Below are 24,316 nucleotides of genomic sequence, written 5' to 3'. Positions count from 1 at the left end.
CTTTTTTTTTTGGTTCTGATGTTTCCGGGTTCTTGAGTGTAAGATTAAAACATTGTTGAATCCGTTAAGGATTAAAATTTAGTTGTCAAATTTAATTTGGATTTCTCTTATTTTATAGCCAATAATTAAGGATCTGTAATAACGATGGATGTTAAATTTAATTTCAAAGTTTATCTGTTTAGCTCAAGAGTTGTTTCACACGTCCTCAGATCACCCATGTGGTATTTTTCACCATATTATGCAGAGTCCCAGAAAACTGTTTTTAACCAGTTGAAACTGAAAACTGCAAAGGCTGCCTGCAAGCTTCTTTCATCCAGCACCTCCTGAATGGAGCAGGTAGCAAAGAGATGTGTGAGATGTAATATTTACACCACGCTTAAGCAGACTTCAGTTAAATTTACAGACCTTTTCTAAATGCTAACCAGGCTGTTTTTGGTTTTAAGAAGCTCGGGCTTCAGGTGACTGGAGTCTCCTTAGTTAGTGTCTGGCAATTTATTAGCTATTGACTTTATGATTGGTAATGATCTGTTATATTTCTGTGCTTAACTGTGAATTGGAGATGAAGTCCTGAAAAATAGAAAACGGTAGCTTTTCAATATTATTCAGTCTCAGCACTTTGAAGCACATGAGGACAAGATTTTTGCACATAAAACTCTCAAAACTCACAAAAAGTCTCTTTAATGTGGAATTGGTCAAATTTGACTATGTTTGTTGTATGCGTTGCTACTTCTCACAAAAACATGCAAATGCGTGGCTTATTTTTTTTGTTCCTCAGTCCAAATGGGTTATTTTTTTCCCCTTGTGTGTCACCAGTATGTTTAGTGTATGTGAAAGCGGATATTTTGGTGAATGTGGATTAAGGTGCAGCGCCACCCGGCGGTGACACGCAGACAGTACGCAGCCAGTATCTCGCACTGAGAAAGTGGGACGAGTTGCGTTTCTGTCAGCACTGACTCAGTGACAACGACAGTCGGAAATAATGGGAAAGTGTTTCTACATGAGCTCCTAATTGCTCTCCAAAATGAACTTCAGCAGGACTTTCAGACTCTCCTGAAAGTTAAGCCGTCCCGCTCTTCTCTCGGCTTATTAAACTGCTTGTTGAGGTTAAAGAAGGATCGTGATTGGATATTATTTGATTCGACTCGGGCTCCAGCTGCTGTTGTAGCAACATATTTGATCAGTTTCAGATCTGGTCTGGGCGCCACCTGTGCGCCCCCTGCGCGCACCGGAAAGACGTCGCACTCACCGGAAGTCGTTCGCGTGATGGGCCACGCCCACTGCTGCGGCGTCAAGTGCGAATTCCTTTGATCCGGATCATCAAAGGACACGGCTTTGAATCCTGTCTTCCTGTCCTTATAAACCGACCGTAGCGGCACACAATTGCTTAATCACGAGAAGTGAAGACAGAGCGGCAGACAACACGAAGTGAGAAGCATTTTACAAGTAGAAGAACAGTCACTATGTCTCTATCAGGACTCAAGGTGATCGCTTACGCGAAATTCCCCTCAATGGAACCAAGCAACACAATTATCAGCCCATACGTACAGTCTCTGGTTAGAAACCACTGGAGCAAAGTGGTATCTGGCATCCATGACCAATGTAGTTTCACTGTGCTGGTCAGCATATGTCAGGGCATTGTTAATTCATGTTCCACAACTATTCTGCAAGCTATTAGACCAGTTACTTTTGACTGGCACAGGAAAGCGACACGGATATTCCGTCATGTAGACCCTGACCGGTGTTTCTTTGGTTTAGACCAGAATGATGTTCTGAAAAACCTGAGAAACATCCTTCCACATTGTTTATCTGCTGCTTGTGAAAGCGGAAAAGAGTCCCATCAGTGCGATAGCTTAGACAGGTTAATTGAGATGGTCGCCAGTGAGGTGACGGACAGGATCAACTCTTGCATAGATGTAATAATGAACACCAGCTATCCAATTCAGACGCCCTTGAAATTTGACTGTAAACGCATGTCATTCACAACTCTTGATACTATGATGTTTCTAGTTCATCAATCACTTGTGTGCATGTTTGAAGACAGCTGCCAGTGCTTTTCACAGATCAACAACTCAGCAAGCACATCTCCAATCTTAGATGACAGGACCAGCACGAGTCAAGCTTCAGACCACAGCCAAGAAGAGGAAAAGCCTCTGCGTGCCATCATACAGCAGGGGCCCTGTAGTACATTTTATATTATTTTGAACAGAGAGGCCTTTGACATTTTGACAGAGTTCAGTCATTTCTGGAAATCAAATACTGAATATCAAAAAACATTGGATCTGTATGACTATTATTTCTCTGGGTCTGATTTGAGTGAACAGTATACTGATACTGAACAGAGTGAGGATACTGAACAGAGTGAGGATACTGAACAGAGTGAGGATACTGAAGATAGTCATGGTACTTATGTACTTAGCCATGACAGTTTACAAGAAGCAGTAGAAAGTCAGCAGAGTTCTGACCACACAAATACCAGAGACCAACCAGAAGACACGATCGACCAGATATCAACTGAAACTGCTGGCACTGAAGCGGGTTGTCCAAACGACGCAATTTCCCAGTCAGTCAGTGCGGCCTCACTGTGTGAAGCTCAGCCTGATGACTCCACAGCTGTGCCAGCGGTTTCTCCTGACAAATGTAGTTCTGAGTCAGCAACATCAGCAGATGATCGTGACACAACGCACACACTGATCATCCTGCTGCTCGTTCGCTTCCTGCTGCATACGACAAAGAAGGCCAGGACGTCGCTGCCCCAAGACGATTTCAATAGGATCATCAAGAATTTGAGTAATGAGGCGATGGAAGAAATCGAGTTCACTGACATTGCCGTCAGCCCAGACGGTGGAACTCTGAAGAAGATCTCCAAGGCTGTGTTCAGAGATCTGCGCCAGCAGTTTGGCTCTGCAGAGGAGCTCCTGAAAGCAATGGCATCACAGGATCCAGCTGCTGATGATGTTGTTATCCAGGCCTTGAAGACTCACCTGACTGGGAATGCTGTAACGACAAAGAAGAACGCTGTTGTCGGGTTCTTTTCATCCGTGGGCAAAGCTCTTACGAAGCCCTTCAGAGCTTGCTTCGGTGGTAGATCGACCTCATAACAGATCCCGTCTTCTTCCGCGCCAAAATTCCATGCCATTTTGGCTCATTGTGTTTGCCTGTTCATTGGTGTGGACAGGCCAACGCCTGGACAGCCAAATAGGACGACATCAAATAGGACGACATCTCATCACGATGAGAACACCTGGAGAGAGCACCTGTTCACGTGTTCTCATCGTGATGACATGAAAAGGACATGAGGTGCCTCAACAATTCACACTGCGACTTCACGGCAGCAAGGTGAAGGTTTGCTGCCTTCACACCTGTTGGTGAGGTGTGTATGTGTGTGTGCTCTCTCCATGTTGGTAAGGGTTTTCCCCGGGTGCTCCGGTTTCTTCCCACATTCCTAAAAAAAAACGATTGATCAGAATCAGAATCAGAATCAAAATCAGCTTTATTTGATTCTGACCATACAAGGAATTTGACTCCATACACCATACAAAATACAAAATAACAAATAATAATAAAATGAAAAAAAAATAAAACATCTGGGACCGGGTCGCGGGGGCGGCAGCTTGAGCAGAGATGCCCAGACTTCCCCCTCCCCAGACACTTTCTCCAGCTCTTCCGGGCAGAGCCCAAGGCGTTCCCAGGCCAGCCGAGTGACATAGTCCCTCCAGCGTGTCCTGGGTCTTCCTCGGGGCCTCCTCCCGGTGGGGCGTGCCCGGGACACCTCCCCAGGAAGGCGTCCAGGGGGCATCCGAAACAAATGCACGAGCCACCTCAACTGGCTCCTTTCGATGTGGAGGAGCAGCGGCTCTACTCCGAGCTCCTCCCGGGTGACGGAGCTCCTCACCCTACTAAGAATATATGTGAAAAAAAAAACCAAAAACAAAAAAATACAGGAGATGAGGCGAACGTACCGAAGCTCCTGTATGGAAAAAGTTAATCATTTTCTTTTCCCGCCCGCCCAAGATCGGATTTCCAGCTTCAAGTTCCTGGGGACCTGCATCTCAGAGGACCTGACCTGGACCACCAACACCTCCAGCCTTGTGAAGAAGGCTCATCTGCGCCTCTTTTTCCTGAGGACACTGAAGAAACACCATCTGTCTTCAGCCATCCTGGTGAACTTTTACCGCTGTGCAATCGAAAGTATCCTGACCAGCTGTGTCACAGGATGGTATGGGAACTGCTCGGTTGCAGACCGCAAGGCGCTTCAGCGAGTGGTGAAAACCGCCCAGCGCATCACAGGGACTCCACTTCCAGCCCCTGAAGACACCCAGAGGAAACGCTGTCTGCGTCGAGCTCGCAGCATCCTCAAGGACTCCTCCCACCCTGCTCGTGGTCTATTTGCACTCTTGCCGTCTGGCAGCCGCTTCAGGAGCCTCAAGGCCAGGACCAGCAGGCTGAGCAACAGCTTCTTCCCCAGGGCTGTCTCCTTACTGAACTCAGCCCCCCACTAACACCCTCACCCTACACCACACTCCACTACACCACCCTATCCTAACTGAGTACTACGTACTGAGTGTTGCACTAGTTCCTCTACCTCACTGCTAATATAGTTAGCCTACTGCCTATCGCTGTACACACCATGCTATCCATTGCACTAGTGATTTATAGTTAATTTAACATCTGTACATATCATTTGTAAATTGTGTTATAGTTTCCGCCTACACTGGATGCACATTTAAGCACATATCCATCTGTATAGTATGTTCATAGTACTTAGAATCTCTGTATATTATGACAACTACCTGTGTATCATGTTTATATTGTATCTGTAGCATAGACACCTGTACATACTGTAAATTATTGTATATCTGGCACTTACTGCTTATTGCACTTCTGGTTAGATGTCAAACTGCGTTTCGTTGCATTGTACTTGTACATGTGTAATGACAATAAAGTTGAATCTAATCTAATCTTATTAAAGTGGGAGCACACCCTCATAGTTTTAATAGCTTTCTTATTTTTAGAAGAAGACACCGATTTCAAATACAATTCGAGCTCTTTCATGAAAAAAATTTACATTTGTGGATGTAGAAAATAATAAAAGTAACATGAACCTGTAGTCGGTGAAGGCAGCGTGATAGACGTGCTTTACGTAGAAGTCACGTGATTACGTCAACAAAAACAAACATGGCGCCGCGAAAGTGAGGAAAAGTCTGCTGTGAGTGTTTCCAAAATGAATATAATTTGATTTATCGCAGTTTTCTTTAGCTCTTCGATATATAAAAACACAAACACCAAAAGTGCTCTTGAGCTGTACGGTTAAGTTAAGAGAAAATTGAGAAGATGAACTTTATTAAGAGTTTTTAGTGTCTCGTGTGTCCAGTTTGTTTCCATATCAATGGTTGTGTAAGCTAACTCGAACGGAAGGTATCTGCTATGCGCGAGCCTTTAGATATGAGCTGTACTGATCATTATGTGGATTAATCTACTTTAAGTAGTTAAAGCGTTCTCGCTTCGCCTTTTTCCGAACTTTAACTCAGAGGTGAGTTTGTTTGGAGTCCGCACTCGTGACATCGGACAAATGAGAGGAAGAGGGCACTCGTCATCGTCAGTAAGGGCTCTGACATGGAGGTCGACCCTGTTTTTGATTCAGTGACTGAGTGTGACACACAGCACAATTTACTAGAGGATAGAACTGGATGTACAGCTAAAAACAAAGGATAATGACTGAGCAAAGAGAGTTGAACACAAGCATAGAACTATTATGTACATGTAACTTAAAATAATATGCCTCTCTATATAAATAAATATAAAAGCAACGATGACTGAAGCGTGTCTGTGGTACTGTGTGTTCTAACAATAATAATAACAGCCATAACTCAAGAATTCATGCACTAATTATGACAAAATTTCACTCATATGTCTTAACAGGAGAAAATGATGACGAGTGATCCAAAAAGCCAAAGGTCAACTTTGATTAATGTTAATGCATTTAAGAATTACAGCTGTAGCCCTTTGCGTGGTTTTTCTCTTTAAGATGGTCAGTCAGACACACCCTGACACTGAAGCATCACTCAGGAGAGTTTAACCTCCTCTGTGAGGTCCACGTCCTGTCGGTCTCAGAGCCCAGTATTCCCAGGAAGTCCCGCACCCCACCCAGAGAGATCAGCAACCTGCAAGGTTCCTAAATTCTCAGAGACGGACGGAGAACAGACTGGGCAGAGTCACAGTCGCTGTATAAGTCCAGCGTTTGGCAGGACCGGACGACGACAGGAGATTCGTCTCGATGTGCAGAAATGCTCAGAGTCTGTGAGTCCTTGTCCTGTTACCCAAAGTCCTTCTCAGAGTCTGAGGCTGGTGAGTTCAGGCCTTGAGTAGCAGAGAAGCACTGATACTGACATGTGAGAGTTAAAAGCAACCAATAATGATATCTCAGCTGAAATTTGTTTCTGTTTTTTGTCATCAGTTATTCTCAAAGTTTTAATTGACGTGATCTCAGGACATTAAAGGATATTTTTTTCAGCTGTAACATCCAGACATCTTTTCATAAGTCCTGTTTGCTCCTCTCTTCTTCCTGCCTTTGAACACAGGACGGCGAGACTGATCACCATCAAGACATTAGGTCTAACGAGCCGTCCAAGTCGGGTACGCTGAAACATTACGGAGGTTTTCTCTCAGCTGGACGACCAGTTTACCAGACTGCAACACCTCCTGTTTGTTGAACTGAGCGAAAGATTTACGTCTTCTGTGGGAACCAGTGGGTTCAGAGCTGAGAGTCACAGACAGGAAGACAGAACGTGTTGAGCCTTTGTGAAGACTCACCTGTTCACTGCAGTTTCGGTCATGACCCAAAGTTCATGACCATAGGTGAGGGTGGGAACGTAGATTGACTGGTAAATTGAGATCTTCACCTTACGGCTCAGCTCTCTCTTTACCACGACGGACCGATACAACGACCGCATTACTGCTGTCGCTGCGCCAAAGTTTATCTGTTCAGCTCAAGAGTTGTTTCACACGTCCTCAGATCACCCATGTGGTATTTTTCACCATATTATGCAGAGTCCCAGAAAACTGTTTTTAACCAGTTGAAACTGAAAACTGCAAAGGCTGCCTGCAAGCTTCTTTCATCCAGCACCTCCTGAATGGAGCAGGTAGCAAAGAGATGTGTGAGATGTAATATTTACACCACGCTTAAGCAGACTTCAGTTAAATTTACAGACCTTTTCTAAATGCTAACCAGGCTGTTTTTGGTTTTAAGAAGCTCGGGCTTCAGGTGACTGGAGTCTCCTTAGTTAGTGTCTGGCAATTTATTAGCTATTGACTTTATGATTGGTAATGATCTGTTATATTTCTGTGCTTAACTGTGAATTGGAGATGAAGTCCTGAAAAATAGAAAACGGTAGCTTTTCAATATTATTCAGTCTCAGCACTTTGAAGCACATGAGGACAAGATTTTTGCACATAAAACTCTCAAAACTCACAAAAAGTCTCTTTAATGTGGAATTGGTCAAATTTGACTATGTTTGTTGTATGCGTTGCTACTTCTCACAAAAACATGCAAATGCGTGGCTTATTTTTTTTGTTCCTCAGTCCAAATGGGTTATTTTTTTCCCCTTGTGTGTCACCAGTATGTTTAGTGTATGTGAAAGCGGATATTTTGGTGAATGTGGATTAAGGTGCAGCGCCACCCGGCGGTGACACGCAGACAGTACGCAGCCAGTATCTCGCACTGAGAAAGTGGGACGAGTTGCGTTTCTGTCAGCACTGACTCAGTGACAACGACAGTCGGAAATAATGGGAAAGTGTTTCTACATGAGCTCCTAATTGCTCTCCAAAATGAACTTCAGCAGGACTTTCAGACTCTCCTGAAAGTTAAGCCGTCCCGCTCTTCTCTCGGCTTATTAAACTGCTTGTTGAGGTTAAAGAAGGATCGTGATTGGATATTATTTGATTCGACTCGGGCTCCAGCTGCTGTTGTAGCAACATATTTGATCAGTTTCAGATCTGGTCTGGGCGCCACCTGCGCGCCCCCTGCGCGCACCGGAAAGACGTCGCACTCACCGGAAGTCGTTCGCGTGATGGGCCACGCCCACTGCTGCGGCGTCAAGTGCGAATTCCTTTGATCCGGATGATCAAAGGACACGGCTTTGAATCCTGTCTTCCTGTCCTTATAAACCGACCGTAGCGGCACACAATTGCTTAATCACGAGAAGTGAAGACAGAGCGGCAGACAACACGAAGTGAGAAGCAAGTAGAAGAACAGCTACTACGGCTCTATCAGGAGTCATGGTGATCGCTTACGTGAAATTCCCCCCAATCCATCCAAGCAACATAATTATCAGCCCATACGTACAGTCTCTGGTTAGAAACCACTGGAGCAAAGTGGTATCTGGCATCCATGACCAATGTAGTTTCACTGTGCTGATCAGCATATGTCAGGGCATTGTTCATTCATGTTCCACAACTATTCTGCAAGCTATTAGACCAGTTACTTCTGACTGGCACAGGAAAGCCCCACGGATATTCTGTCATGTAGACCCTGACCGGTGTTTCTTTGGTATAGAACAGAATGATGTTCTGAAAAACCTGAAAATCATCCTTCCACATTGTTTATCTGTTGCTTGTGGAAGCAGAAAAGAGTCCCATCAGTGCAATAGCTTAGACAGGTTAATTGGGATGGTCGCCAGTGAGGTGACGGACAGGATCAACTCTCGCATAGAAGTAATAATGAACAGCTATCCAATTCATATGCCCTTGAAATTTGACTGCAACTGCATATCATTCACAACTCTTTATGCTATGATGTTTCTAGTTTCTAAATCACTTGTGTGCATGTTTGAAGACCGCTGCCAGTGCTTTTCAAAGGTCTACAAATCAGCAAACACATCTCCAATCTTGGATGACATCGAAAACACAGAGACTGTGGGCACTTGTGATTTTTATGAATTCTGTAGCACATATATTGATCCTTTAGTTCCTGATTTAGATACAATCATGCAAAATTTGAAGTGCCAGTCCATCTCACAAGACAAAACCCAAGACAAGGCCAGCACAAGCAAAGCTCCAGACCTCAGCCAAGAAAAGGATACCGTCATAAAGCAGGGGCCCTGTTGTGTAATTTATTCTGTTTTGAACAGAGAGGCCTTTGACATTTTGACAGAGGTCACCAATTTCTGGACATCAAATACTGAAAATCAAGAAACATCAGATCTGTATGACTATTATTTCTCTGGGTCTGATTTGAGTGAACAGTATACTGATACTGAACAGAGTGAGGATACTGAACAGAGTGAGGATACTGAAGATAGTCATGATACTTATGTACTTAGCCATGACAGTTTAGAAGGAGCTGAAAATAATGAAAGAGCTGAAAATAATGAAGGAGCTGCAGATTCTGATTTTAGTGAACACAGTGAAAGTACTGAAGATACTGAGGATACTGAGGATTCTGAGGATTCTGAACAAAGTGAGGATACTGACGATAGTCATGGTGCTGATGTACGTAGCCATGACAGTTTAGAAGAAGCAGTAGAAAGTCAGCAGAGTTCTGACCACACAAATACCAGAGACCAACCAGGAGACACGATCGACCAGATATCAACTGAAACTGCTGGCACTGAAGCGGGTTGTCCAAACGACGCAATTTCCCAGTCAGCCAGTGCGGCCTCACTGTGTGAAGCTCAGCCTGATGACTCCACAGCTGTGCCAGCGGTTTCTCCTGACAAATGTAGTTCTGAGTCAGCAACATCAGCAGATGATCGTGACACAACGCACACACTGATCATCCTGCTGCTCGTTCGCTTCCTGCTGCATACGACAAAGAAGGCCAGGACGTCGCTGCCCCAAGACGATTTCAATAGGATCATCAAGAATTTGAGAAATGAGGCGATGGAAGAAATCAAGTTCACTGACATTGCCGTCAGCCCAGACGGTGGAACTCTGAAGAAGATCTCCAAGGCTTTGTTCAGAGATCTGCGCCAGCAGTTTGGCTCTGCAGAGGAGCTCCTGAAAGCAATGGCATCACAGGATCCAGCTGCTGATGATGTTGTTATCCAGGCCTTGAAGACTCACCTGACTGGGAATGCTGTAACGACAAAGAAGAACGCTGTTGTCGGGTTCTTTTCATCCGTGTGCAAAGCTCTTACGAAGCCCTTCAGAGCTTGCTTCGGTGGTAGATCGACCTCATAACAGATCCCGTCTTCTTCCGCGCCAAAATTCCATGCCATTTTGGCTCATTGTGTTTGCCTGTTCATTGGTGTGGACAGGCCAACACCTGGACAGCCAAATAGGACAACATCAAATAGGACGACATCTCATCACGATGAGAACACCTGGAGAGAGCACCTGTTCACGTGTTTTCATCGTGATGACATGAAAAGGACATGCGGTGCCTCAACAATTCACACTGCGACTTCACGGCAGCAAGGTGAAGGTTTGCTGCCTTCACACCTGTTGGTGAGGTGTGTATGTGTGTGCTCTCTCCATGTTGGTAAGGGTTTTCCCCGGGTGCTCCGGTTTCTTCCCACATTCCTAAATAAAACGATTGATCAGAATCAGAATCAGAATCAGCTTTATTTGATTCTGACCATACAAGGAATTTGACTCCATACACCATACAAAATACAAAATAACAAATAATAATAAAATGAAAAAAAAATAAAACATCTGGGACCGGGTCGCGGGGGCGGCAGCTTGAGCAGAGATGCCCAGACTTCCCCCTCCCCAGACACTTTCTCCAGCTCTTCCGGGCAGAGCCCAAGGCGTTCCCAGGCCAGCCGAGTGACATAGTCCCTCCAGCGTGTCCTGGGTCTTCCTCGGGGCCTCCTCCCGGCGGGACGTGCCCGGAACACCTCCCCAGGAAGGCGTCCAGGGGGCATCCGAAACAAATGCCCGAGCCACCTCAACTGGCTCCTTTCGATGTGGAGGAGCAGCGGCTCTCCTCCGAGCTCCTCCCGGGTGACGGAGCTCCTCACCCTAATAAGAATATATGTGGAAAAAAAAAAAAATACAGGAGATGAGGCGAACGTACCGAAGCTCCTATAAAGCTACACATCCACCTACAAAGCTACACATCCACCCGCGATTAGAGTCGACACTTCTCTGGCTGATGAGCTCAACAACTTCTTTGCACGCTTCGAGTCAGACAGCAGGCAAGAAGCTGCGCTCCCAGCCGGTGAAGAGGTGACACTCACTGTGACGGAGCTGGAGGTGAGGAGGATGTTTAGAAGTGTAAACACCAGGAAAGCAGCAGGGCCTGACGGCATTAGCGGTCGGGTCCTCAAAGCCTGCGCTGAACAGCTCGCACTGGTGTTTACAACCATAACCATAACCTTCCTGCTGCACAAGACACTTTCCCACGTAGACACTAGGATGGGGAACTATGTGAGAGTGCTGTTTGTGGACTACAGCTCAGCATTCAATACCATAGTCCTCTCCAGGCTGGCAACCAAGCTGTGTGATCTTGGACTGAACTCCTCCCTGTGCAGGTGGATCCACAGCTTCCTTACTGGCAGACAACAGGTGGTACGCGTGGGCCCCTATAACTCACCCCCCCCCTCACCCTCAACACTGGATCCCCCCAAGGCTGCGTGCTGAGTCCCCTGCTGTACTCCCTGTACACACATGACTGTGTGTCCACATCAGACAGTAACACCATTATAAAGTTTGCTGACGACACAGCCATTGTGGGGTTAATCTCCCACAACAAGGAGCAGGCCTACAGGAAGGAGATCACCCACCTGGAGAGCTGATGCCAGGAGAATAACCTCCTGCTGAACGTCAGCAAAACTAAGGAGCTGATTGTGGACTACAGGAAGAAGCGGCAGAAGGACATCCGTCCACTCTGCATCGGCGGGTCTGAGGTGGAGAGGGTGGACAGTTTTAAATACCTCAGTGTGACCATCACACGGGACCTGTCCTGGTCACTGCACATTCACAGGACTGTTAAGAAGGCCAGGCAGCGTCTGTTCCACCTCAGACGCCTCAGAGACTTCAGGCTCACCCTCAAGGTGCTCAGGAACTTCTACACCTGCACCACTGAGAGCATCTTGAGTGGGAGCATCACCACATGGATGGGCAGCTGCACAAAGCAGGACCTCTCAGCCCTTAGAAGGGAAGTCCGCTCAGCTGAGCGGACAATCGGAACAACTTTACCCGACCTGCAGGACGTTTACACCAAACGATGCAGGTCAAGAGCCGAGAAGATCCTCAGGCAGCCCCATCGCCCCGGACACTCACTCTTCTCCCTGTTGCCATCAGGACACAGGTGAAGATTTGTCAGCCTCATAGTTTTAATAGCTTTGTTATTTTTAGAAGAAGACACTGATTTAAAATACAATTCGAGTTCTTTCATAAAAACACAAAAAAGAGGTCTAACTTTGGAAAATTTACATTTGTGGATGTAGAAAATAATAAAAGTAACATGAACCTGTAGTCGGTGAAGGCAGCGTGATAGACGTGCTTTACGTAGAAATCACGTGATTACGTCAACAGAAACAAACATGGCGCCGCGAAAGTGAGGAAAAGTCTGCTGTGAGTGTTTCCAAAATGAATATAATTTGATTTATCGCAGTTTTCTTTAGCTCTTCGATATATAAAAACACAAACACCAAAAGTGCTCTTGAGCTGTACGGTTAAGTTAAGAGAAAATTGAGAAGATGAACTTTATTAAGAGTTTTTAGTGTCTCGTGTGTCCAGTTTGTTTCCATATCAATGGTTGTGTAAGCTAACTCGAACGGAAGGTATCTGCTATGCGCGAGCCTTTAGATATGAGCTGTACTGATCATTATGTGGATTAATCTACTTTAAGTAGTTAAAGCGTTCTCGCTTCGCCTTTTTCCGAACTTTAACTCAGAGGTGAGTTTGTTTGGAGTCCGCACTCGTGACATCGGACAAATGAGAGGAAGAGGGCACTCGTCATCGTCAGGTAAATCAAGTGACTACTGCTGAGAGAGGCCCACTATCATTAGCTTTGGTGCAGTTTAAGGTTAAGTGTACGCTAAGATTATCCCCTGGTCTCAAACATCACATTATTGAAGCTGTGATTTAATTTGATCGCTCTCATCCTGTGTTTTTAACCAGTCAAGACAAATAGGCATGTGTGCTGCATACGCGTTTCTCAGTCCTCTTAATGTTTTTAAGATAAAAAAAAAATAAATACAATAAACTCTGATCAGCAGGAATTTGAGTGATGAGATGCTGAATCGAAGGGTTTTGAAATGTAACACTTGAATCTTTTTTTTTCCCTGATGGTTTAAGGTTCTCAGAAGAAGACCAGGATGGCTCTGAGGAAGCAAGTGATCCAGGATTCTGGTGACAGTCCCTCTGGAGAACAACAGATTGACGAAAACACACAGGAGGACAAAGCTCTCGACGATGGAGACGACAACGTAAATAAATTAGGGGTGTCCAGAATGCCGTTCTCGCGGCTTTAAAGCTTCAGTGAGAATAACTCGAAGCTTTGTCACGTGGGGCGTGTGCGGGCCAGTCTTTTGCAGTGCAGCTGATACAAAGTCTCCTTTCTCTTAAAAAAAGAAGAAACACAAAGCATTTGATTTCTGATTTGGATGTTGATTTCCATGGCAATGGCAAATGTGAACTTTATTCAGAATCAGCTGAGATGAACAGGTTCATGTACAGATAGGCTCCTATCGCTAAACTCTGGAGTTGCAGAGTATCGCAGCACTGCTCTCACACACTCCTGCTGGTCTGACTTTATTTTTTTCCAATAACTTTCAAATCACAGTTATTCACCTAACCGCACAAATTCAGACCGGTGTTTGGGGAAGATTTAAATATGTGTCTTAATGAAGCATTTACTGCCCCTTGGGGAATTAGTTTTGCACAGAAAAAATCTCCATCAAAACATCAACAGCCATACATACCAGCACATAATATAATATATACTGAGGCAAGGTATGGCAAAAACACGATATGTTTCCAACAGAGTAGATTTGATGCTTTGACTGTGGCTGGATTGTCACATATCAGTGATACTTCTGGGATAATTTGAATCTACTGTAGTTTGTCAAACTCTTCAGCTAAAAACTGGACAAACCAGATCACTGAAACACGAGGCCTCTGTGACCTCAGAGAAATGGCAGCGCCAAAACTTGGACTGTTTGTTCTTCCAGGACGAGCTCTCATCATCACTTCTGCCACCTGTAACACTCAGAGGAAAACGCAGAAGGGAGAGGGAAAACAAATCCAAACCCAAAGGTACAGAACACCACACACTGTGTTCTAATTTGTGCAAAATTTATTGAGATGGCAAAGTACAAGAATATTAGCACTGAAGTGAATTTCAGTAGAAATAATTCTGAATGTTTACAGTTGAAATATTCTTACCATGTTGAGCAAGTAAGACATGGAACTGTACTCATTTCAAGGCCAATTGAATGTGTCACACCATCATTACATGTGGCACCGTACTAAGCATATTTTGTTATGATGTCATCAGTCTGTGTGAATAGTTAAGATCACTAAGACAACCCTGACTCGTAGGCCTCTCTGTTTTCAGAGATGACGGAGGAGGAAATGATGGACTTGGCCCTGCGTCTCAGCGAACAGGAAGCCAGTATAACTGCACTCAGGCAGCAGAGGGAGGAAGAGGCCATGATCAAAGCCATCCAGGAGAGTGTGAGTACAGTAACGGCTCTGACATGGAGGTCGACCCTGTTTTTGATTCAGTGACTGAGTGTGACACACAGCACAATTTACTAGAGGATAGAACTGGATGTACAGCTAAAAACAAAGGATAATGACTGAGCAAAGAGAGTTGAACACAAGCATAGAACTATTATATACATGTAACTTAAAATAATATGCCTCTCTATATAAATAAATATAAAAGCAACGATGACTGAAGCGTGTCTGTGGTACTGTGTGTTCTAACAATAATAATAACAGCCATAACTCAAGAATTCATGCACTAATTATGACAAAATTTCACTCATATGACTTAACAGGAGAAAATGATGACAAGTGATCCAAAAAGCCAAAGGTCAACTTTGATTAATGTGGTTCAAACACTGACGCATTTAAGAATTACAGCTGTAGCCCTTTGTGTGGTTTTTCCCTTTAAGATGGTCAGTCAGACACACCCTGACACTGAAGCATCACTCAGGATCTCCTCTCGACGGAAACTCTCGTACCCAAACGGAAAGCCTGCGTCTCCCGTCGATCAGGGAGCATCACAGGACGTCTGCACAGCAGAGACACTCCTGACCCGAGGTGAGTCACTGAAGACGGCTGAGTAGGGTGTGTTGTTGGTGGTCACACGTATTGTTAGTGTTTTTTGACACAAGTACCATAGCAGCAAACGTCGTTTCCCATGCATCGATTTATTTGTGGTGGCCAGCCTCAACTCTATAAGTTAGTTGATTTATGTTCTTAACAGACCGGACCAGTAAGGGTGGTTAATGTTAGAATGCAGTCACAAATATAACTTGCCTCTGAAAAACTCTGGAAACGGAAACATATCAGATTTGTCATTTTGGTTCCTAATCAGACCAACTGCTGGAATGAAATCAAACTGCAGAAACTCTAAAGAGTTTGAAAACATGCTGTATTGTATTCCCAGGAGCAAAAAGAGGTGGAAATGAAAGCAAGAGGAACAAAAAACGGAAAAGGACTGAAGGAAGTCCTCTGCTGGAAATGCCAGACTTGTCCCAGACTCAGAAGATCTACTCTCAGGCGTCATCCTCCAGCTCAGAGGTCCTGGACCTGCCGCTGGACTCACCGCAGGTTTGGCATGAAGACTTTTTTTCCTTCTAATTAGTCTATTGATTTTTGTTTGTTTTGGTTCTTTAATTATTTTTTTAAGCAATAAGATGCCAGAAAACATTGCTTGTCATGGTTACCAAGAGCTCGAGCTGTTGTCTGCAGTAGCTGCTATCTGTGGCTGCAATTCATGATTGCTTTCAGGAGCTGGTGGAGGCCAAAATCAGAGCTCAAAGACAGTGAATGTTGGATTCAGGTGAGTGATCACATATGCATTTCTCTTCTCAGAGCTCTGACTCGACGCAGATTGACGACTGTCAGCTCTGTAAATCCCCCGTCTTCCCCTCAACTGGCTGCAGAGCTGAAGTTCAGTTATCCCGGCTGAGCCAGAACCTGCTGCAGGCCTGCAGAACCTCAGGGTTTGTGTGGTGCTCTCAGGACAGCTTGGCTTCGCCTCAAAAGTCTTTACCTGCTCAACCCAAGAGCCCAACATTTCCCAAAAGCTCCTGTAACTTCACTTTGTCCAAGCACACAGCATCTCCTAAAAGTCCTGTCTTCTCAGAGACTGATCAGGGAGACGATGGGGAGACAGAGCTGGATCAAGAGTATTTTAAAAGTCCAGTGTTTGGCAGGAATACTCAGAAAGATCAGCCTCCAAGTGCCTGTAACCCCCAAGTCTGTAACTCAGGGTTCACATTCTCTCCTCAGGAGAGTTTAACCTCCTCTGTGAGGTCCACGTCCTGTCGGTCTCAGAGCCCAGTATTCCCAGGAAGTCCCGCACCCCACCCAGAGAGATCAGCAACCTGCAAGGTTCCTAAATTCTCAGAGACGGACGGAGAACAGACTGGGCAGAGTCACAGTCGCTGTATAAGTCCAGCGTTTGGCAGGACCGGACGACGACAGGAGATTCGTCTCGATGTGCAGAAATGCTCAGAGTCTGTGAGTCCTTGTCCTGTTACCCAAAGTCCTTCTCAGAGTCTGAGGCTAGTGAGTTCAGGCCTTGAGTAGCAGAGAAGCACTGATACTGACATGTGAGAGTTAAAAGCAACCAATAATGATATCTCAGCTGAAATTTGTTTCTGTTTTTTGTCATCAGTTATTCTCAAAGTTTTAATTGACGTGATCTCAGGACATTAAAGGATATTTTTTTCAGCTGTAACATCCAGACATCTTTTCATAAGTCCTGTTTGCTCCTCTCTTCTTCCTGCCTTTGAACACAGGACGGCGAGACTGATCACCATCAAGACATTAGGTCTAACGAGCCGTCCAAGTCGGGTACGCTGAAACATTACACACCCTGATCCTAATTCATCTTCATGATGTGAACGCAGCCTGTTGATCAGCGGGTCTGTGTGTGTTTTCTGGTTTTAGATGATGCAAAGGAGCTGAAGAAAATGTCCAAAGACCGGGACTCGTGCGAGGTGGAGCTGAGCAGTGATATGGTTCTACTTTGGTCGGACGAGGATGACGGCATCACGGTACGGAGGTTTTCTCTCAGCTGGACGACCAGTTTACCAGACTGCGACACCTCCTGTTTGTTGAACTGAGCGAAAGATTTACGTCTTCTGTGGGAACCAGTGGGTTCAGAGCTGAGGGTCACAGACAGGAAGTCAGAACGTGTTGAGCCTTTGTGAAGACTCACCTGTTCACTGCAGTTTTTGAAAAACATCACTCTCACTTCCCGTTGGAGTAACGTTTGTTAAAAACTACAGCACCAGTGTGTTAAGAATATCACGATTTGATGTTTAGTCTGTATGATCCACCTGTAGTTCTCATTTTATTTGCACTTTAAACTGCTGAAGACTGCATTTATTTTTATTTTTATCTCTTGTGAAGTCATTTCAGTTTTTTCCTCTCTTTTTTTCCTCTTCCAGTATTTTTTTTTATATTGGCACTTCTGTTTGTGTGTCATCTGTTAATTCACTCTGTTTAATTTAGAAATTTGGTTATATTGTTGTTTTGTTGTCTCCATCTGTAATGTGCTGCAGCCGGTGGGCTCACCCAGCCCGGTCTTCCCAGAGGAGAGACCTGTTCATCAGGCAGACGACCAGCCCGCCCCCCTGAACCACCTGACGTCCCGCAGGTACAGAAGACACCAGCGTTTCTCTGTCCCACATCAAGCTGACCAGAAACAGGAAGTTGCCAGTGAATTTTAGTTTGTTGGTCCATGTCAGGAACATCACAGTGCAGCAGCATGTAAAGTAATATATGAAATATACTCAAATTAGCCCTTTTATCACTTTTTCAAGAGAGTGTCCAGCTGAAAGACAACTCTGTGCTCATGTTAAGTCCGTCCGTATGTCTCCACACACCTCATTCAGACCATCTGCCTCTACGTCCAGCAGCAGCCGACAGCAGCCTCCCACCACGGGGCCACAGCCAATCAGCATTGAGGAAACGGTCGGTGCTGCGTTGGCCCCGTCTGGGGAGCCTGTGGGTGCCTCGACAGTGCATTACTACTGGGGGGTTCCCTTCTGCCCACGAGGCCTGGACCCAGACAGCTACACACAGGTGAAGATTTGTTTCATCTCAGTAAATGCATCATTCATGGACACTTAAACTTGAACACTTGATTCTGTACTTACACACGTTTAATTATCTACTCTCTTTAAGTTTCACACCATCTAATTTCTCCCTGTTCCATCTGTTCATCCATCCACCTGTGTCCCGGCCTTCAGGTGATCCTGGCGCAGATGGAGGTGTACGAGAAGAGTCTGAAGCAGGCCCAGAGGGGTCTGCTGCAGAAGGCCGAGTGGGGGGAGGCCATCCTGCCACAGCCTGAGGTATGAAACTGATTTTAATGCAGCTGCTGAGTCTCCAGCTGTTGTGTTCATGGACAGTGTTTGATGGTTAGCTGGACCTTATGTTGATTCAGGATCCAAACGTGGGTCTGACGATCTGATGTTTCAATCTCATATTTTAGAACTGTGCAAAGAGACCTGTACAGGAAGTGTAATCGTCTTGTTTAACTACCTGTGACTCATTGTGAGGCAGTCAATAAGCATGAACCAGTTTTTTCCCACAGAAATCTCCATCTCCATCTGATTCACCTGTGGAATCACCTCAACAGCTTCCTCAAAGGTAAACCTGGCCGATTGATTTTAAGATCATCCGAGGAAGCCCTTAACGGCGCAAACTTAGGCAAACAAAATGTGAAAATGCCATTTTATTTTCCCCCACCCTTTATGTTTTCATCTTGCTTGTTTTAGTTGACCAACAGCTGAAAATCCAAAAACGTTCAGTGAGGATGAATTCATTGGGAGAGCAAGTGGCAGGATTCATATCTTTTGATCCGTCTTAAACCGCAGACCAATAGTTGCCGTTTTATCCAGAGAAACACACGAGATGACGCCGCTTGTGCTCTTGTATTTATTGAAAATAATTTTCAGGCGTGGCGTCAGACTGAGAAGTAAGCGACTGTGTGACGCTGCTGATACTCCCCCAGCTGAGCAAGAGGTGGAAGAAGACAACAAGGGTGAAGAGGAGCAAAGAGAGAGCAAAGACGAAGACAAGCAGATGGAGGGAGGAGGAGAGGTGGATGCTGATGACTGTGAGGTTTGTCCAGGTACTGAAGCTACACCTTTTCTGTCACTGCTGTGAAATTTTCATGAAAAACTTTGAGACATATTGTGAGCTGCTGACAGTCAGAGTGTGTGTGTGTGTGTGCGTGTCTGTTGAACAACAGAGACTCAGCTGAGTGAGGATGACGACAGGACGCAGGATCTGATGTTGTACACCGACTCTGCTGCGGAGGTGAGTTCACGTGTTTTGAGTTTCAAACCGACCTTCTCTGCAGTCAGTGCTGTTTGTATCACAACTGGACGAACCTCAGAGGATATGAAATTGTGTTGGAAGTAACCCTGCGTCTGGAATTTCACTAAAACAACATGACGGCTGCAGACTGCCACAATTCAGCGCAATTCAGCGTAAAAGATCGACTGAGGAGTACTACAGCACTGTGTCCTCTGTGGTGTCCTCACTCAGTGTGTACTGGAGAGTGAATACTGAATAGTTTCTGTACCTCGAATGTACTCTGTGGTTTCTACTTTACAGCATTCATATTCCAGTACACATACAGGACACTACACATACAGGAGTGTAGTGTATCGTGTGTACTTTATAGTGTCCATGTTTAGAATTTCTACTTTTATGTCCATATGTTTGTGTACTTTATGGTATCTATTTTTATTATATACTTCAAAGTGTGTGCTTTAGCATGTCTATGCTTAGTGTGTGTGTAAAGGTTTATTCAGATTAGAATCAGCAACCTGACTTGTTTTTCCTGCTTCTCCCTGATAACAAATCAGCATGTGCCTGGCGCGTAGCTGTGATTTTCCAGATTAACATCACTGATTCTTGGCAGGATCATCAAAATAAATAAATATCAGTAAACAAAACAATAAATTTCTTTATTTTGTCCACTCTCTTTTCTCTCTATTTCAACAACATTTTCTTCTATTTCTTGGATTTCTTCACAGCTGCGACCTAAAGGCCCTGAGCTGCCTGAGGTCGAGATGATTCTGCAGGACGAGTCTCCAGCCGAGGACGAGCCTCAGGAGGAGGAGGAGATGGAGGTGGAGCTGGACGGTAAATCTGCATGCTTAATGAATTTTAAACCTTCCTCTACACAGCCAAAACAGAGGAACTACTCATTTGGTCAAAAGTCACCGTAAATCTTTAGAATTTGTTTCATGATATTAAAATATTGTGAACTTCTGCTAAAGCTCACAAGCTTGGCGGAGTAGCAGTAACAGTGTTGTAGTGGAATTCACATAACTCAGTGTCTGTAAACCAGCACCTGCTCTCTGACTCTGTGGAGCAGAAATGTAGGTGCGTGTCATCAGGAAATAACATTTAAGAAATGAGTTGATGTGGGTCTTTTCAGCTCCAGTGGACATACAGATGAAGGGAAACATCCCTGTTAGAAGCAGCGATGTTGGTGGACAACATGAGAGACAGGAGGAGGTAGAGGAGGGCATCGAGGATCCAGACGTGGAGGAGAAAAGGGATCAAGGGCTTCAAAGTTCAACGGCTCCTGAACTGGAACCAGCCGTCGTCCCTCAAATGCTTAAAAGCAGTGTGGACTGTCCCATCTGTCAGGGATCCTTTCCTGTGACGGAGATCGAGATGCACGCTGCGTACTGCGATGGAGAGGTGGCCATCACGGACGAGAGGAGGCCCGACTCCTGCCGCTCCCAAGGTGACGTGAACTTTATCTAACGCCTCTGATTAGTTTGGCCCACTGGCTTCAAACCTTTACTTAAAAGCTTTCCTCTAATTCGTAGCGTCATTGAAGTCACGTAGGAAGAGAATAAGGAGAGCAGAAGGGGCTGCTGAAGAGAAGAACGACTTCTCCAACTCGGTCAAGTAAGTACGTGTGGCCTGGGGTCGTATTTAACAGGAACAGCTCAGCGTTTTAGATGGATGGTCTTATTTTCCACAGGTACCAAGAGAAATGTTTCATCTGTCAGAAGGCAGTTCCTCTGAGAGACTACAGCAGACACACAGAGCTTTGCATCCAGCGGCAGACATCCAAGACTGCAGCAGTAAGTCTCATTTAACACCCAACCATCCAACAGTAACACCAACTGACACAAGACCGGGAATTTGCATGTTGAAAATAAGCTGAAAATGACTCTTGATAACGCAGAAACATTAGATTAGATTAGATTAGATTCAACTTCATGTAACTAAGGGCAGCGAAATGCAGTTTAGCATCTAACCAGAAGTGCAAAAAACAGCAAGTGCAGATATAATAAATAAATTAATTAGTACGTGGTATGTTATGTCAGTAATTTACAACATGTACCTAAACTTAATTATTTTTATTTATTACTCTTTGGGTGTGAAGAATAACTACAATTTTCTATGTTTCTGACCTTTCAGAAGGGAAATCTGCTGTCAGCCCTGCAGAAAACAGAGAGCAGAGATTCAGGTGGGTCTGAAAGTCTTGAAAGGATGTTTGGGTGGCCGATGTTTCAAAAGAAAATGTGAGACATCAATCACACTGAGGTTGAGCTCACAAAACGTGATAATCAGGCCCGTTGACCTCTGAACGACAGCTGCTTTTCTGGTTTACAGATGAGATCTTCACCTCAGGTCGCCATCAACATCCAGACTCGTTTCTGCTGCCTCAGAAGTAGAATTTCAAAATCAAACATGAGTTGCCTCATGTTTTATTTACATTTTGTATGTTTACAGATGCCCGGCCTTCTGGATCCAAACACCAGCCAGGGTGAGACGTCTCAGAAAGATTGTTAAGCCTGATGATTTGGTCTACGTGTTGATTTAGAGCCGTTTGCACTGACAGTTTGAAGGCCTCGTTTGTATCAGCGGAAGTCAAAGTCAGAAACATTTGTGCTGATACTCGGCAGTCACATTGATGCTCTCGTATGGATCAGGTTGTGTAGTTTTAAAAAACCCATTAAAACACACGTCCCAACTGCACTGACTTCAGTTGTTCACAGTAGAAATTCACAACATTTCTAATGGCTGTACGGAAGCTCCGTGTCAGTAAAGTGAATCAAGTCTGAATGATCTTTTGGCTGTGAAATAATTTAGCGTGTCATAAAATGTGTTTAGTGCATATAAACACTTAATTTTGTCAGGAAGCCACAATGAGATTAATATCTCATTAACAAGTGAAACCTGACCACAGAGTAAAATAGTAATAATAATGATTATAATAAGGGCAATGACAGAGCCTGGGTTTGTGTGTTTGCATCAGAGAGATCATTGATCTGCGGGATGATGATGAGGAGGAGGAGGAGGAAGAAGGAGCTGTTTCAGCCATCAGGATCAGCAACTCTCCCATCAGATCCTTCACTCCCATCTCTGAGGCCACCGACTGCCTTATCGACTTCAAGAAGCAAAATCGGCCCAAGAAGCCGAGCCAGAGGCGACGATGATGAAGAAGAGGAGGTGGGTGGTACTGACTGGAACTACTGAAAACCAGAGCCTTAACTAAACACCTGAAGAGTCATCAGGTTGGACGTGACATCGGGATCAGAAAAGGCTCCTGATGTTCAGAATGTGTCATGTATTCAAAAGAGGCCGGGCTCTGTGACTCTATCTGTGCCACTAAATGTTTCCATTTGTTGATGTTGAAGGTGTTTCAGACTACCTCTTCGTGTATTGAAACTTTTCCTTTTTGTTACTACAGCTTTGGGTTACTGTCTAACGGTATCATTTTGCTCCATTGGTAATACCCTGCACTGTGTCTCAGATTGTACATGACATCCATGCAAACAACATTTCACTGGCCTTGTGGAAAATGCATCTTGCCTTATATGAGATAAGAAATAAGGGAAGTGAATTGTTGTTTGTCGCCGTGCTGATGGAGATCATCCACGTCTTTGGTCTGAAGTATGTCAGCAACTATTGGATGGACTTCCATGATTTGTCCATCCCATAGTTGTTGACATACTTCGTCTGCAAGATGAATCCCACTGACGTTTGCGATCCTCCGATATTTTTCTTTAGTGCCACCCACTGACTGTTCATAAAGATGGACAACATGAGAGCTCCCCAAAAGTTGTCCCCTTGTCCCCCGCTGTTAGCAGATGGAACATGAGGCAAACTAAAAACCAAGGCAAGGTGGCAGCACTTGTATCCACGCTGTTATGGCTTCACTTTTGTACAGCGAGAGGAAGTGGAGCCGCATCATCCATCTTCACGTATGTCAACGCGTTTATGACAAGAAAAGGCAAAAGCTAAGGATTGAATTCAGCCTCATACGCAGCTGAGACTCAGTACAGCCGACTTACTGAGAATACATCCACAGAATAAACGTTTCTTGGAGCTAAAAGTAGCAAAACGTTATGGTTTTTAGTGAACTAAGTTATTTCAACTGTCCAGCTGTTTTTTGTTTATGATGAGGTGCTGCTCACGAGCTCTTACAAATGAGGAAAAATGTTTCTGGATTGACGACCCACTGATGAGCCCTCACAGCATTTCTTTGAAATAGGAGCTAAAATAATAATCTGTGTATTAAGGTCTAATTGAATCACAGTCTTCTTTTTTGTCTGTTTTCCCGCTAAATGTTAGCATTTTTTAGCACATAACTGGGAATCAAAACTATTTTCTGTTAAGATCCTTTAGCGCCGCATCATCTATTCCTACTACGACTCCGGCATTTGTGGAGGGAAGCGCAATGCATTTAAAGCCTGAAATCTCAGAATTTCCCCTTTAAGATCATAAACTGCCTTTTCAGGGTTTTTCACAGCAGCATCATGACACAGTGTTTTGTCCAGCTGCAAGTGAACGTAGCCTTAATGCGTTTTCTGCCACGATCAAATTTGCACTTCAGCAGCCTAAAAGTGTCCTCGCTTTCCTGTCGGATTTGCTCGTCTCAGCTCAGAACAGTTAGCTTTCATGCTTTCTCGTCACTGTGGACCATTTTTATCACCTAAAGTATTTCCTGTAGAGCTGATGGAGATGCAATGTGTCCTTTCCTCTGTTTCTGACTGTATGGTCACAGTGTCAGCCTTGAATACTGTATCAGCACTTTAGAGTTAAATTTGCTTATTGTTGTGTCAAAACAGAAGTAAAGTCTTTGTAATACACTGAACACAAACGCTTTTCATTGATGAAAGAGATACAGCTGATG

The 24,316-nt window shown here is 44.7% G+C and overlaps 1 protein-coding gene and 1 long non-coding RNA gene across 10 annotated transcripts; both read left to right on the top strand.

Moving 5' to 3' along the window:
- The first annotated feature begins 5,069 nt into the window (after positions 1-5,069).
- On the top strand, positions 5,070-8,005 carry LOC124071275. Its single transcript, XR_006845311.1, has 3 exons — positions 5,070-5,206; positions 6,026-6,345; positions 6,579-8,005. It is a non-coding gene; the product is annotated as an uncharacterized LOC124071275 (long non-coding RNA).
- Positions 8,006-12,407: 4,402 nt separating this feature from the next.
- On the top strand, positions 12,408-24,277 carry uimc1 (ubiquitin interaction motif containing 1). Of its 9 annotated transcripts, none has more exons than XM_046411802.1 (24): positions 12,426-12,519; positions 12,842-12,913; positions 13,246-13,376; positions 14,121-14,205; positions 14,507-14,625; positions 15,072-15,219; positions 15,569-15,732; positions 16,417-16,695; positions 16,929-16,983; positions 17,080-17,186; positions 17,697-17,791; positions 18,030-18,219; positions 18,387-18,491; positions 18,734-18,789; positions 19,098-19,273; positions 19,394-19,461; positions 20,187-20,295; positions 20,594-20,908; positions 20,994-21,075; positions 21,152-21,254; positions 21,595-21,643; positions 21,790-21,807; positions 21,910-21,943; positions 22,436-24,277. In XM_046411802.1, exons 2-24 carry the CDS (start codon positions 12,883-12,885, stop codon positions 22,614-22,616), a joined length of 2,700 nt encoding a protein of 899 aa, XP_046267758.1. In that variant the 5' UTR covers positions 12,426-12,519; positions 12,842-12,882; the 3' UTR covers positions 22,617-24,277. The 9 variants fall into 9 exon arrangements, with proteins under 9 accessions (XP_046267757.1, XP_046267758.1, XP_046267755.1 ...); XM_046411799.1 differs by having other exon boundaries at positions 15,997-16,695; positions 18,054-18,219; XM_046411798.1 differs by having other exon boundaries at positions 15,997-16,695; positions 18,051-18,219.
- Positions 24,278-24,316: the final 39 nt, after the last annotated feature.

This window comes from Scatophagus argus, chromosome 14, assembly GCF_020382885.2.
Source record: "Scatophagus argus isolate fScaArg1 chromosome 14, fScaArg1.pri, whole genome shotgun sequence".
Classification (NCBI taxonomy): domain Eukaryota; kingdom Metazoa; phylum Chordata; class Actinopteri; family Scatophagidae; genus Scatophagus; species Scatophagus argus.
Note: the sequence above shows the minus strand (reverse complement) of the source record. Positions and strands in the feature narration are given on the sequence as shown.